Source organism: Podarcis erhardii (assembly GCF_964252035.2).
Source record: "Podarcis erhardii genome assembly, chromosome: 2".
NCBI classification, from domain to species: domain Eukaryota; kingdom Metazoa; phylum Chordata; class Lepidosauria; order Squamata; family Lacertidae; genus Podarcis; species Podarcis erhardii.
In genome coordinates, this window is record NC_138498.1 from 34208619 (window position 1) to 34224122 (window position 15504).

A 15504-nucleotide genomic window follows, 5' to 3' on the forward strand; every position below is an offset into this window, starting at 1 on the left:
TCTGCCTGCTTCCTCCCACTCAGCCGCCCTACAACTGAGGGGGAGGCAGTGAGTGGACTGTTTGGGGCAGCACGGAGCCTGTGGGCAGCCAAGCCACCACGTTACTCCCAGGAGAGATGCGTGGCTTGGGCGCGCTGCAGGCCCCGCGGTGAGTGCCACCCGACATTTTTTCACCCCCCCCCCAGTGGTGACACCCAAGGCAACCTGCCCCCCCTTCCTCCACCCCTGGGAAGGAGAGGTAGACGCTGAGAGACAGAGTGAGTCCCATTCAGAGTCAGAGGAGGAATTTCCCTGAAGGAGGAGAGGCATGGATTGTGCAGACCACTGGCTTTTCTGGGAAACGAAAATCCTTGGCTGAGCTGCTGGAGTAGGCCGCAACATGGCTTAAACACTATTGTAGAGCTGACGTTTCTTTCGTACACACACATTTTTTTTAAAAAAAAATTTTTGACCCACTGTGGTCTCTGACCAAACTAGTTTAGCAGCTTTTTGTAGTGCTTTATTCTAGAAAAAAAGCCAAAACTACCCTACTGAAGCATGATCTGAATATTGCAGCAGATGATGGTGATGGTGGTGATATTTATAACATGCCCATCCAGCTGGCTTTCCCCAGCCACTCTGGGCAGCTGGGGAATATTAAAAACAGAATAAAACTTCAAACATTAAAAACTTCCCTAAACAGGGCTGCCTTCAGATGTCTTCTAAATGTCAGGTGGTTGTTTATTCTCTTGACATCTGATGGGAGGGCGTATCACAGTGAGGGCGTCACTACTGAGAAGGCCTTCTGCCTGGTTCCCTGTAACTTTGCTTCTTGCAGTGAGGGAACCACCATAAGGCCCTTGGAGCTGGACCTCAGTGTCCGTGCTGAAGAGGGGGGTGGAGACGCTCCTTCAGGTATACTGTCCCAAGCTCCCTTTTGCATCTATTCATATGACTGAAAACCTCTTGTGCTAACCATGCGTCATAGCAGACTCCTAGAGCACATTTATTAAACAGATAACAAGCAGGAGTGGTCCTGAGGCTTGCTTGCACAGAACTGAAGTGGTGGAGGGGAACCTCACAACCCGCCTACAGAAATCCCACCACATCTGTCAAACTGCAGGAAGAGTGATGGCTACACTCAACTTCCTTTCAACCCATGACACATGAAATTTGGCAAGACATTGGCGTGAACACGCACTCTAGTTACATAACATATTTCGGATTGGAGTCCCGTGGCTGCTTTTTCAGCTCAAACATGCTTTTAAGAAAATAGGTTTATAGTGGTACCTCAAGTTAAGAATTTAATTCGTCCTGGAGGTCCGTTCTTAACCTGAAACTGTTCTGAGGTACCACTTTAGCTAATGGGGCCTCCTGCTGCCGCTGCACCGCCACTGCACAATTTCTGTTCTCATCCTGAAGTAAAGTTCTTAACCCTATTTCTGGGTTAGCAGAGTGTGTAACCTGAAGCGTCTGTAACCTGAGGTACCACTGTATTGTAACGTGTGATTTTGCCATACAGTGAAGCTATGTGAAAGGAGGGGTGGTTTGCCACATATGTGCTCCTGAAGCAAATTAAAAATAGAGGGGAAGTACTCATTTTTCTGTTAGAGATTGAAATAGACTAGGCCAGAGGCTACGTGCAATCTAGTCATCTTTGCTCCATGGGAAGAGGCTGCTGCAATGTGGAATTAGGGGGAAAAACAAAACAGATCAAACAGGACTCTTTAGGCCAGCAACAAGGCTCTGCCCTTATCCATTATATTTGCAGAGTTACTGGGGTTGCAGTCTTAACCCCACATATTTAGAACTAAACCACATTGAATTCAATAGGATTTACATCTGAGCAGGCATGTGGCTTATCCACACTTCCTCTTGTGTCTCAGCTGCTTCCCTCCCCTGCTTTTTAGTGCTCTACTGAAGCAGGCAGCATTTTGGGTTTCCCCCAGATTGCCATTTGTTCCCACCTATTGCTAAAGAGTGGGTTTCCCTAGGAAAGGAGAAGGGCAAGGGGAAAGCTTCTCAGAACCCATGCTTTCTAGGCATAGCACAAGCAGAAGTGTGAACAAGCCCTTGGCAAGGATTGCACTGTTCACACGATCAGAATTATAGAGCTGGAAGGGACCCTCAGGGTCATCTAGTCCAACCCCTTGCGGTGCAGGAATCTTTTTGCCCACATGGGGCTCGAACCCAAGACCCTGAGATTAAGTTGATTCAAGGCTAGTGCAAAGGAAGCCATGAAATAGGACACTTGCTGTTGTCTCCCACCCAAAAAACCCCCCAAACATCCACCTGTACACAGCCTTGTAACCTGATCCTATGCATGTTTACTGAGAACTAAACCTCACTAATTCATTCCCAAATAAGTGCACTTTGAACTGCAGTCTTATTCTCTGGCATCTCTCATCCAGGTATGGGAAGTTTGCATCAGGAGGATATCACTTTGGTTGAACTGAGAAGGGCATATTTGAAAAGGGTTCTTTCAAATTGTTGAGAAATAATATCACAGTGGAACTAATATCTCTTTTTAGGGGGGGGGGGTCTCATGGATATGAACATTTTTCTTCTTCTCCTCTGAAATGTCAGTAAATGCCTCCTTTTTTGTCCATAGGCAGCTAAGGGATGACAAAGATGAGATCCGAAAGAAGGCTGTGATTGCATTAGTAAGTCACACTTCATGTTTAGTCACATAGCCTTGGAGCTGTCAGCTTGCAATCACAAAATGTGCATTATTATTATGCAAGCAGTGCTTTTTTTCCAGGGGGTACTCAAGGGTACGCAATACTGGCACTTACTGTAACAACTTCATGGTGAACGCTGGCACCTATTTTTCTAGGGGGGACGGGGACGCACTGTCTGCAAGGATACATAGATTGGTGCTCAACTGGATAAACTCTGCTGATGGAAGATATCCACCAGCTGAATAAGAAGGAAGGCTGTTTCCAGCAATTCCTCCTTTCCCCCATTGCATGCTCCATCTGCAGCAGAGGATTTGGAACCTTCCAGGGGGATTACCAAAAATCACCTCCCCATCCCCACTCTACTGACTTCCAACAGCGAAGAGACACAAATCAGATATTGCCCATAGTAAGTTGCATGCTTGCCCTTGGGATTAAACTGTTACGATAATTCCAGAGCCTCAGAATGTCTTCACTACTCACCTGAAGGCCAAGGTGAGAGACTGGCTGGACTTCCCAAAGGAGGAAAGTCGATAACCATCACATTCCTAAGCCCCACATGCCCCGGGCAGCCAAGTCTCTGAATCACCTTTTGCCAAGCTGGTGCCTTCCAGCCGGTTTGCACTGCAATTCTCACCACTCCTGACTATTGGCTAGAGCTGGCGGGAGTTGTATGTAGCCCAGAAACCTGGAAGGCGCCCGGTTGGGGAAGGCTGCTCTGAAAGCAAAGGGGCACAGAACATGGTCTCCAGTGATGAACATATGCAAACTCAGAGATTCCTGGTCCCAAGCCATTTAGGACTTTGTTGTTAATAACCAGAACTTTGAATTGTGCCCAGAAAAGAATGGGAAGCTGGAGCAACTCACATAACACCAGAGTGTAATGTACTCCACAAAACTGACGCCAGCCAACCTTCTTGATAGCTATGTTTTGCACCAGCTGAGGTTTCTGAACGCATTTCATGGGCAGGAACAAAGAGCATTTGGAAGTCATCTAATCTGGAAGTGAATTGTATGGCCAAGGCATGTGTGAATGTGTCTGGGTCTGCCTTTCCCAAGACATATAGGCACTTCCAGACTGTCACAATTTTTGGTATTCAGTCACATAGCAACAAATTCAGGCTGCACAATTAGAATCAGCCAGTCTGACTGTACCAGGAATGAGCCCCACTGGAGCACCAGCTGAAGCTGGACAAAACACTATTGGGCCAAAGTATCTTATAACAGGGACGTGGGTGGTGCTGTGGGTTAAACCACAGAGCCTAGGACTTGCCGATCAGAAGGTCGGCAGTTCGAATCCCTGTGACGGGGTAAGCTCCCGTTGCTCGGTCCCTGCTCCTGCCAACCTAGCAGTTCGAAAGCATGTCAAAGTGCAAGTAGATAAATAGGTACCGTTTCAGCGTACCTAAATGGCATTTCCGTGCGCTGCTCTGGTTCTCCAGAAGCGGCTTAGTCATGCTGGCCACATGGCCTGGAAGCTGTACACTGGCTCCCTCGGCCAATAAAGCAAGATGAGTACTGCAACCCCAGAGTTGGTCACGACTGGACCTAATGGTCAGGGGTCCCTTTACCTTTATCTTATAACAAGGTGTGGTCCAGGAGTACTCCCAGGTTTGTAGGTCGACATCCCATCCAATGGAATGGTAGTCTTCCTGGCCAATAGCAGTTCTATCTTGCACATATTTAATTTCTGTTTGTTTACCCTTAACACTTCCTGTTTGTAGATTATACATTTGTGTGTAGATTTGCTTAGGGAAACGAAGTTCCTCAGATACATGTAGTACTGAGACCTCTGGGTATGGGGCAGTATAGAAATTTAAAAAAAATCAATAAATAATAATAAATAATACATGTGTCCATGTATTATTGTGAGAAGAAAAGTGCTCTCTGATCATGAAAGATGGCCAGATTAAATGTTGTGGCACACCATTAAGAATAAAATATATATTTAAAGAAGATAAATAAATGAGTAAGTTAATTTGGATATGCAGAAGATATTAAAAATAAAGGAACCACAGAAAGAGGGGGAAGGCAGTCAAGATTTTAAATGTCAAAATGATTGTAAAATCAGTGAAATGTATATCTCTGAAAAGTATAAATATTTTTTTTAAAAAGAATAAAATGCGAATTTGAAAATTGGAACTTTTTCTGCATCTTGTTTTGCTTTATATAAGTGACATTTCGCTCCTCTGCCTCTCACTAGGGTGTCCTTGGCATTCGCAATAAGAATTTGTTCTTTGCCATGTTGGAAATGCTGGAGCTAGACACCTGTGAGGATGTCCGCATACAGGTTGGTACCAGGGCAGCTCAGAGGCATGTAGGATGGAACCTTCTGTGCTGCTTACCTGTGTCTCTTTTGATGATCCCCACATCTTTTGATGTCTCCCCACATACTCCTCACAGGTTGTCAGGGCATTTTCCACTCTGGGGATGGACAACATGCATGTGAGGAAGAGCCTTGTGAAGAAAGCACAGACACAAGGGATTCTCGCCAGGTATGATGCACATTAAAGGTAAAGGTAAAGGTACCCCTGACCATTAGGTCTAGTCGTGGATGACTCTGGGGTTGTGGCGCTCATCTCGCTCTATAGGCCAAGGGAGCCTGTGCACAGCTTCCGGGTCATGTGGCCAGCATGACTAAGCTGCTTCTGGTGAACCAGAGCAGCACACGGAAACGCCGTTTACCTTCCCGCTGGAGCGGTACCAATTTATCTACTTGCACTTGACATGCTTTTGAACTGCTAGGTGGGCGGAAGCTGGGACCGAACAACGGGAGCTCACCCCATCACGGGGATTCGAACCACCGACCTTCCAGCCGGCAAGCCCTAGGGCTCTGTGGTTTAGACCACAACACCACCCACATCCCTATGATGCACGTTAAGGGGTGCACAATAAAGTAAAAGCCATGCCTGATGCAACTTCCTGGGAGCAGAAGGTCTTTTTGAAGGCCGTATCAGAGCAGCAATCTCCTTAGAGGCAGGGACAAGGGAATAAGTGGTGAGGGGTAAAAATCCCAGAAGCAGCCTCTGTAAAGTTGAAGCAGAGGCAGTCTGTAACCAGCTCAAGTAGGTTTCTTAGTTGCTCAGAACCTTTAGCAAGCTTGATCAGGGCGCTTCTTATAAGCCAGGAAGCATCCTCAGCTGCCTGCACATCTTGTTGAACGGAGGTTTCCTTGTCTGGTCCTTCCTGCAGTTTCCTCCTTTGGCTTGAGCTGGCTGGTGGTAGACGCAGGCCGAGTCCCTGCCTGATGTCCCCCAGGCTGCCAGTTCAATGCCCATTGCAAGCTGGAGTCATAGCTGGTTTGAAAGTGACCTAGCTTATAGAGAATTTATATGTGTGGATGTGGTGGGCCTAACCATGTGCAGGATAATCCTATTAACGGATTCAAAAATATGGCGTCCCCCAAAGGGAGTCTTTATTTACCTTCCTTTTCTTTTGCATTCTCCCTGGCTCTCCTTCCTCCTTCACAGAGAATGTTCCAAAGCCTTGGAGTCACTTGATAAGGTCTCTGATGCCCAGAAAGAGTATATGCTCCAATCCTTCAAAATCTACTGAGACGACTTCTTTCTTTTTGGATTGCGAGAGCAGAATCAAGGCAAGGCAGATGGAATAAAACATCGCCTCTGGTTTTCCAGTGGCAAAGTGTGTGAGAATATATCTGAGCAGGCCTATTCACAGAGCGCATTTCTTGAGCAGTTGCAGGCATCTCACAAGTTAAGTTGATGGCAGATTTTCAGACCATCTGGTTACCTATCACCCAACTGGACTTTCTATAATATTTTCCTTTTGACTACCAGAACTCCTGCCCAAGGTCCTTTGTTGATTTCCCCGTGTCAAACTTTGCTGTGTAGCCACAAGAAGCAGAAATGCGTTTCTTTTTAAACGGGAGAGCCTATAATTAATGCTGCAGATTCAAGTTCTAGGATACAGATTATTGTTATTGTTTTATTCTCAGTTTCCTGAACAGCTGATTGAACAATGTCATCTGGGTGGCGTACAGAAGGCAATCAAATACAAAAACGCATTTGGGTCAGTTAAATAACCTCAATACAAATAACTCAGAAACCGACATAAAACTATTAAAACCAGTATAGAATAAATACAGTGGTACCTCTGGTTACATACGCTTCAGGTTACAGACGCTTCAGGTTACAGACTCCGCTAACCCAGAAATAGTACCTCGGGTTAAGAACTTTGCTTCAGGATGAGAACAGAAATCGCGTGGCGGCAGCGGGAGGCCCCATTAGCTAAAGTGGTCTTCAGGTTAAGAACAGTTTCAGGTTAAGAACGGACCTCTGGAATGAATTAAGTATGTAACCAGAGGTACCACTGTATAAGCACTAGCTGGAAAACACCACCACACCCAGCAAAGAGTAATCAATTTGGGTCCAGATCTAAATACACTACCAAAGCATATAATTGAAATTAAAAGGCCTGGGATAAAAAACACCTGGTGCCCAAATTGCTGCAGCAGGCAAATCTTTCTGGGGAAGGTATTCTGCAAATAAACAGCATATAGTCATGCATTAAGGTACATTAAAGCCTCCTCCCTGCTCAAATTATATTTACCTCTCTGGCATATGCTTTCTCACTGTATGTGGTTGCAGCTAATGCAGATCCATCATTTTCCTTTTACTGTAAGAGTAGGATCTGCTGTCATTTTCCCGTTCCCCAGCAGCTGGTTTTGTTGAAGCAGAGCAGTGATTCAACCTCATTTTATTGCAAGTTACTCTTTTAAAGGGGAAGGGTCTCTGAGCTAGAGAAGTGGTCTGGAGCCTGGATAATAAAGCCCACATGACAGTGCACTGAGAGAAACACTTTTGGATTTCTATATATATATATATTTAATGGTCAGGCTTCACCTCTGTATAAAAGACCTCCTGAGCAGGTGTCTCTGGGTGGGCTGGCCTGGAGAGATTTATGTTGTTGTAGACGTGACCATGATGATCTGAAATATCCAGGCTGGCATAAGACACCTCATCTTGCTCCTCTGAAGTCTGAAAGAGAATTAGATTAGAAATGCTAACAAGTATACAACAAGCCTCAGGCAGTCTGTAGGTAAGAGCCCTGTTGAATGAGACCGAACGCCCATACTGGCGCAAACAGATGGCAGTGGCTAATAAGGATGCTGGTTACAGCATTCATTTTCTTCCTACCTTTTCCTGGGAGTGAATCTCTTCATAGTCATTTTCAGGAAGGACCTTAACAATCCTGTAGAGTCCCGTCTCATTATGGTCTGGGGGCTGGTCAGAAATGGTGTTCTCATTCTGAGTATCTTCAGTATTGTGGGTAGGCATCTGTGAGAGGGGAAGTAAACGCAGTTTTGAAAACAAGTCACAGAAGGGGAGCTTTGTACTCATCTGACATGACCCTAACTTGGTACTCAGTAAGATTTCTGCCAGCCAGCCAAATTGCAAACATGCCACCAAGAACAAACTTTTCAAGAATGAGGCCTAATGTATGCTGAAATCTTGGCTATATTAGCAGATGCACTGTTGCTGGTGGTCAAGGGAAAAGAGGTATATAAAGAAGAATTCCTGAGTGCCAGCAGAGAGTTAAAATCACAAAATATGCAGCATGGAAATACAAATGGTTAGACCTTTAAAATATGCCCTTGTGAGTTCCCTCTTCTCCCAGCATAGGAAAAGATCACATGTTTGGTAAATTAAACATTTGCTTACTTACAAACTGTTCAAAGGTCTGATTCATGTGCCTACCCATACAGCATTCAGAAAAGGTTGTGCAGGCTAAATTTAGTTTAGTTCCAAAGTGGTGAAAGTTATCAGGGATGGCTGATGAGAGCCATGCGGTTGGAGCTGGAGCAACCAGCTTGGAACCTCTTCACATGTTGAGCTTCTCAGGTAGACCGAGGAGGGAAACAAAGACTTCTAGTTCCTCCCAAGATGAGGGGAAGTGGACTTGGCTAAAGCTGGCAGGACAGCTTACTTACTCTATGACAGAGCTTTCAAAACTTTTCATGTTGGTGACACACTTTTTAGACATGTATCATTTTGCAACACAGTAATTCAGTTTCTCTAGCAAACCGGAGGTTAGCCTCACGCCTTTCTAGCCCTGGGAAGAGCACGGGGAGTATTCGCATGATACACTGTAGCCGACGCGACACAGGTTGGAAAACTCTGCTCTATGCTATTAACCCCTTCATGTATTAAGTAGACTTAAGCATGTTTGGTATATGAAGCTGGTTAACCCACAGCTATGATATCACATTGTGGTATTTTAAGACTGACTTTCACCACATCTGAAGATCTTCCCCATTGCTCCTCAGTACTACTATTCCACTTCTCAGAAATAAGAATTTTAGACTGTTCTGGTGCTACTTATTGTGATTGCATTAATGTGCCTTGTGTATTGCGGCAAACCACTTTCATGTATTTTTCATGACATAGTGGTATATAAATATTTATTTTATAAATAATATTAATAAAAAAATGTTATCATGGAGTGATGTGAGATTTTTGCCTTACCCTTTCTGGTAGATTTAGCTCCTCTTTTCTCTGAAAATGTGATTCTGAAATGGATGCATCAATTGGAAATCAGGTAGGTCAAACTAAGCAACTGCAGCAACAGGTTAGGTGGTAAGAAAAATCTGCTTGACTGAAATTCTGCACTGGAATTACACCTACTGGAGATTATACTGAATATTTATCCTGTGCTTTTATTTTATTAACCTCCCTGAGATCTTTGGATGAAGGGTGGTATATAAATAATAAACAAACAGACAAATAATCCTAGGCCTATGTACTCAGAAGCAAGTCCCATTGAGTTCAGTGGGCTTATTCCAAGGTAAGTGTGCATAGATTTGCAGCCCTACGACCACAGAACCTGAAATATTGCTAATCACTACTGCCAGCCATGTGGCTTCTCAGTTTGCTCCCTGTCACTCAGGCCCCTCTTAAGATTCCAAGAAGCTTGGGCCTTAATATTTGTTTGAGTCTCTGCTTTCTTCATATTGCACCCTCTCAATGGGTTGTATCTAAGCTAGTTCTAAGGACTCAATCAGAACAAGTATTTATCTTTGTGCAACAGAACATTCTTCCCCTGCACACACCCTAAATCTGTTCTGGGGCTTCCCCCCACTCTTCCAGAACAGATTTTGGGGCAGCAAGGGGACCAGTGGTGGAAGAGGAGTCTCATGTCACCAGCATGAAAATTTAGTTGAATACCTCCCGCTGTCATGTGGTTTCCCCCACTCCCAGTTGGAGGCTCTGTAGACTGATGTATGTTTACTTGGAAGCAGGTTCTTCTGTGTCCAATGAAGCTTACTCCTAAGTACCAGATTTTTCCATCTATAAGACGCCCCCTATTTTGGGGGACTCAAATTTAAGAAAATGGGGGGAGATCTATCTGTGTTTAAGACACCCCCAAATTTTGGACATTATTTTTTAGGGGAAAACCCTAGTCTTATACACAGAAAAATACAGTATGTGTGCAGAGGATTGTTGCCTCTTTGTTTTAGAAACAGGTGACATTCAGAGGTGAATTGTTTAACAGAGCTCTTGTGTTAGGTTTATGCGGAATAAAATTCAAGTAGGAAGGAAGCATGCTCAGGAATAAACAAAGAATACAGCATCACTCTGACCTGTTTTCTTCTTCCTTGACATCACAAGCAGCACCACAGTTGCAAGTAAGACAAGAATAAATAGTGGGATGATACTATATATCAAAATATAGAGCTTTGATTCTGGGGGGGTCCTGGCAAAAGAAAAAAGAATAGAATATCAAATTTCACATATTTCCATTAGCCATTTCAACAATGGCCATTTCATTTAAAAAATACATCCTTCTTACATAATATGCAACTTTGTTCCACTTGTTTATTTTATTGATTCTTCAGCATATCTACTTGGGAGTCAGTCTCGCTGAACTCAATCCAACCTTAGTCAGACATGCACAGGGTTGTGCTGTCAATCTCTGATTCCTCCTGCCTCCCCAAAAATGATACATAGGGAAGGGATTTTCTTTTGCAAGAATCCAAGCAAATATTTCGATGTGATTGAAACGCCTTCAAAATTACCATCGTCATCCGGGCTGCCCCAGATTGTCGTGTTGACCGAGGATGAAAACAGAAGATAATATGGATAATGTGCACAGAGGTCTCCACTGCTCTTTTTCAGAAATGTTAAAATGGGAGCAAACCCTAAAAAAGTCAATCAGATTGGAGAGTCTAACATTATATACATGATTCCGCAACAGATACAGCTTGTTTTACTCATGTACCTTATGATGTACGGTAATTTGTTACTGATCATCATTATCATTAACAGCAATACTGTAATTAATTTATGAATTGCTTCTGTTGTAATTAATGGCCTTGGAAAGGGGTTTGTGGTGGGTGGCTCCCACCCGTTCGACGTCACAGCAATTGATGATAAGTCGGAAAGTTTTGGAAACAAATTTCTAGCTAACCAAACCTTTTGTATTTTAATGATTTGCGCTTTTTATGTGGGCTCTAGGGTTATAGACATACATGTAAAGGTAAAGGGACCCCTGACCATTAGGTCCAGTCGTGACGGACTCTGGGGTTGCGGCGCTCATCTCGCTTTATTGGCCGAGGGAGCCGGCATACAGCTTCCGGGTCATGTGGCCAGCATGACTAAGCCACTTCTGGCGAACCAGAGCAGCGCACGGAAACACCGTTTACCTTCCCACCGGAGTGGTACCTATTTATCTACTTGCACTTTGACGTGCTTTTGAACTGCTAGGTTGGCAGGAGCAGGGACCGAGCAACGGGAGCTCACCCCGTCGCGGGGATTCGAACCACGACCTTCTGATCAGCAAGTCCTAGGCAAGCCCGCATCCCTTTTAGACATACACATACTTGTGCCTTTTGTTGTTGTTGTTGCTCAGTCATAATTCTTGCAAACATAACCCCCGCAAGAGCAGATACTGAAGGGACTGTCAAGAGACACCAGATCATGCAGATTAAGCATTGCCAGTCCCAGTTTCTAAGTTCCTTCAGTGGGCTGCAAAAATGCTCTACTCCATCAGTCTGCAAGTCATAGAAGTGGAAGTGTTCCCAACCCTGCAAGCATGGAATAGTAAAAACCATAGCTAATTTCTGTTCAAACAACAGCACAGGGCAGCATGAAAATCAAAAAGTTGTAGCAGTTTCTTCAGACCTAGTATTCTCAAAAGTGCCCAGTACCACAGCTCCCTCTGGGAAACATCTGCTGTCCATTACATCAGTATAAATACCATATTTTGGACAGATATTCACAGGCATCTATTCCCCAGTTAATCTGGGAGAGATTAGCTGCAGAAATCTTATATTTCAGTGGTCAGCGACAAAAGGGGGAGATTAAAAGTGGGTCCCACATAGAAAGCCCCTCACAAGGTTATAGAAAAGGAACCCAAATACTCACTCTGTAGGATCTGGGCTGTGGGTAGACTTTACTACGGAGGTGATAGATTCCGGTGTTCCTGTAGTTGATAACTTTTCTTCTGGATCTGAGGGGGGGGGGGCAAAAAAAAAAAAAAAAAAGAATCAACAAAAATTGTGGTCATAGTTCCTCTGCTGTATCAACAGCATTCTGTATTTTACTGCATGAAGAGAAGGATTTTATCTATTCATTGACATTCTGGAGATTTTTTTCTTTCTCCACTTCCTCATTCCTGCATTTCTATCATTACAAACAAGGAGAGGAGGAGGAGAAGCAGCATTTACCTGGAGAAACTGCCACGTTCACCTTGTGTCCGATATCGAAAAGGTATGGACGATCTATAACACAGTGATAAACTCCAGAATCATCCAGATCCAAATTGTCCATGGTCACTTGAAAGTAGTGCTCTTTCTTATTCTCTCTGAGGGAAACTCTGCCCATGTTCACCTTTCCATCTGATGATATTAAAGTTTCGCAGGAATCTGACAATAAGCCTTCTTTTATTTTGCACCAAATCTTAGTGTTATCTTCATAGGTTTGTTGATAATGGCAGCACAAAGAGAGAGATTTCCCTTCATATCCATGCACTTCAACTGGACCGGTCAGTCGCCGTGTCCCTGGGGGAAAGAAAGAGAATCATTCATTGGAGTCAATCAGGTTGACACCATGTTGCTGGTGTTGTCAGGCTACAGGGAATCTAATCCCCCTCCCTCACGGCTGGCAGCCAGAAATTGGGAAAACAAGAAGTTCTTACCAAGGTATTTTATTCAATATTCACAGAGAGAGATATGCATAATGCTGCCTCTTGGATAATGGCGTTGCTCTGAGTAAAGTCCCACCCCCTCTGTCTCTCCTATTATACGTCATCAGCTGATTATACGTCATCAGCTGATTTCTGCCTCTGAGCTTTCTGTTCTCCTACTCTCAGTGCCTGCCTGGACCTGGGAGAGGGGGGGTCTGGCATGCTTTCCAAACACACTGAGTCTGTCAGCTGTCTCTCTCCTGGTGATGCTTCCTCCCCCTCCTGCTCCTCTCCCAATATTTCCCAGCTTCTCCCCTCTGCAGCCTCTGAACTGTAACCTTCTGTAAACCACTGTTCTAAATCTATACTGTCTCCCTCTTCTCTGGGAAGTGCAGGAGGAGGGGGGACAGTCTCCACCATTCCTCCTCAGTCCAGTCTTTGACAGGTGTGCAGCACTGCAGTAAAGCCAGGCCATTCATTACAAGACAAGTATTTCCACGTCTCTGCAACAAGCATTCACAAAATTCTCCCCATAGCCCCTGTGAGAGGCTCTGGCCCTGCTTTTCCTGTGAGTGGCCTTTGTACCAAGCGCCTTTGGGCAAACCAGCTTGTGGATGGTGTAGGAGGGTACCAAAGTATCTGCATTAAAACGCAAAGGCTGTTCAGGCTGCATCATTTAGGACAGAAGTTTTAGTTTCGGGCATTATTGTATTATTGGATAGTCTCTTTACTCGTGTGTGTGTGTGTGTGTGTGTGTGAGATACACACACACACACACTTTGCGACCATGGATATTTACCAGTATATTTTCTCACCTTGTGGAAATTTTAGAATTGTCATAGTGTAATGTTGGTTATGAAGTTTGGAAATGTTTGTCTTGTAATGCGCAACTGTATTCTCAGGTGAGCTTCTTTGCCCCTAAGCATGGCACCAAACAGTTTTTCGAATTCACCGGGAAAAACAAGGAATTTTTGAAAATGGGCATGCCAACCAATTCAGCAACTTGTGCCAGCAGCCAACCACAAATCAGGGCATCATGTCATATGGTCATATGCTTACATATACGCAGTAAGATTCCAAAGTAGTTATTTAGGTATATGCACATGCAAAAGATTGCTATGCCAGTTTGCAACAGAAATAGCATGTTTGCAACAGAAATAGCATGTTTACCTTTCGCTTTCCACCATTTGTCTCTCGAGTCTTCTATCTCTGGACTTTCAGTAGTGCCATCCCATGCATTTTGGCAGACTTCCCCCTTAGGCTTCAAGATCTGTGGCCTTGAGGTAGCATTTTTCTCTTCTTTACCTGAAATTAGCACCCAGCCCAGGAGAGACAACATCCTCAACGGTCTCATGATTCTGCTTCTCTCCTCTGCTCAAGTTCAAGGGAGGTAAAGGGTAGCCAGTCTCTCCCAGAGGCCTCAAGATACTCTCACAAGTTTCTGTCAGGAAAGAGAATCTTCAAAACTCACTGGCGATAACTTAACCCCCGCCCCTGAAAGCGGAAGTGTTCAGCCTTCTTCAGAAATAGGGGGGAAAGGACAGATTCTCTTCTGCAATCCTTAGTATGCAAGCAGCTGTGGTTAGTGTATTCCCTCCCCCCTTTATATTAAGAAACACACATGCTAGCTGAGGAGAATAATGTAAATGCATTTCAGTGGACCAGAATTACTTTAACCAATACTATGACCTAGTGTAGTTACAACTGGGCTGTGATAAGCAAGAGAAGATGCACAGTATTTTCCCATAAGAACATGAAAACAGCCCTAGTGAATCAGAAGGCCAGTGGCCTATCTGGTCTTAGAATTGTAGAGTTGGAAGGGATCCTGAGGATCATCTAGTCCAACTCCCTGCAATGCAGGAATATGCAGTTGTCCTATACGGGGATTGAACCTGCAACTGTGGCGTTATCAGCGCTGCACTCTAACCAACTGAGCTAGTCAGGTCCAACATCCTGTCCTCACAGTGGACAGTTTGATGCAGTAGCCAAAGTTCTCTCATGGTGGTGTCACCTCATTAGAGAGCTTTCTGTTCCCCGTTCCCCCACCATCATACAGTTTAATTCCCTGTGATACACAAAGAGACGGTGTGGTTACAAGTGAGTTGTGCGGCAGGAAGTGTGGGAGCTGAAGCTCTCTTCCGGTTGTGTCTCCTATGCATCCAGATAATTGCAAAAAGCAGAAACAGGAAGAAGGGCGTTTTCAGGCTGATCGGAACCAGGAAGTACCTATAAATAAGATATCTGCAGCACAGCAACAGAAGAGAAAAGAGAAGAAAACAAAGCTATTTCCCACCATTTGCTAATGAAAAAGTGCTGCATATGCAAAGATTATGCGGCGGCTGGGCTGCAGTTTTAAAGCAATGATAAAGCACCCAGGTCAAAAATATGTAGGATGCGTTTCAGATGTATGAGAGAGAAATCATTTCTGGGACCACCAATGAACTTAATATATAATTGAAGGAAGGCCAGACTTGACGATATTGAGCAGCACAAAATTTATTATCCCGTTAATGAAGAATGGCAGATCATGAAAAAGATATTGGAAATTGCAGCTTAGTTGACAAAGCATGTGTGGAAAAAGCTCAGTGTACATGACCTGTGTAGGGAAAGATGTGGAGATGAGGACTATAGAAAGTGCTAGACTATGCAGGATATTGGCCAACAAAAGCCCCACTAAGCATCCTCTTTTCTCAGCAACTGGACG

The 15504-nt window shown here is 44.4% G+C and overlaps 2 protein-coding genes across 6 annotated transcripts in view; one reads left to right on the forward strand and one right to left on the reverse strand.

Annotated features, from left to right (window-relative positions):
• Positions 1-6312, forward strand: part of HEATR9 (HEAT repeat containing 9) — a 22599-nt gene extending 16287 nt beyond the window's left edge. For all 4 annotated transcript variants that reach the window (XM_081850807.1, XM_081850808.1, XM_081850806.1 and 1 more), the window contains 4 exons: positions 2591-2642; positions 4861-4947; positions 5061-5152; positions 6128-6312. In XM_081850807.1, the coding sequence (XP_081706933.1) occupies positions 2591-2642; positions 4861-4947; positions 5061-5152; positions 6128-6212 (316 nt within the window). In that variant the 3' untranslated portion in view covers positions 6213-6312. The remainder of the gene's footprint in view (positions 1-2590; positions 2643-4860; positions 4948-5060; positions 5153-6127) is intronic.
• LOC309335653 (uncharacterized protein) overlaps positions 1-15504 on the reverse strand; it is an 18094-nt gene extending 2590 nt beyond the window's left edge. The window contains exons 1-7 of one of the 2 annotated variants that reach the window (XM_081850875.1): positions 13971-15504; positions 12343-12675; positions 12041-12125; positions 10258-10370; positions 9143-9186; positions 7814-7954; positions 7520-7654 (exon numbers count right to left, since the gene is read on the reverse strand). In XM_081850875.1, coding sequence (XP_081707001.1) covers positions 7520-7654; positions 7814-7954; positions 9143-9186; positions 10258-10370; positions 12041-12125; positions 12343-12675; positions 13971-14154 — 1035 coding nt within the window. In that variant the 5' untranslated portion in view covers positions 14155-15504. Of the gene's footprint in view, positions 1-6582; positions 7655-7813; positions 7955-9142; positions 9187-10257; positions 10371-12040; positions 12126-12342; positions 12676-13970 lie in introns of those variants that run through there. The other variant, XM_081850876.1, reaches the window with a different exon arrangement.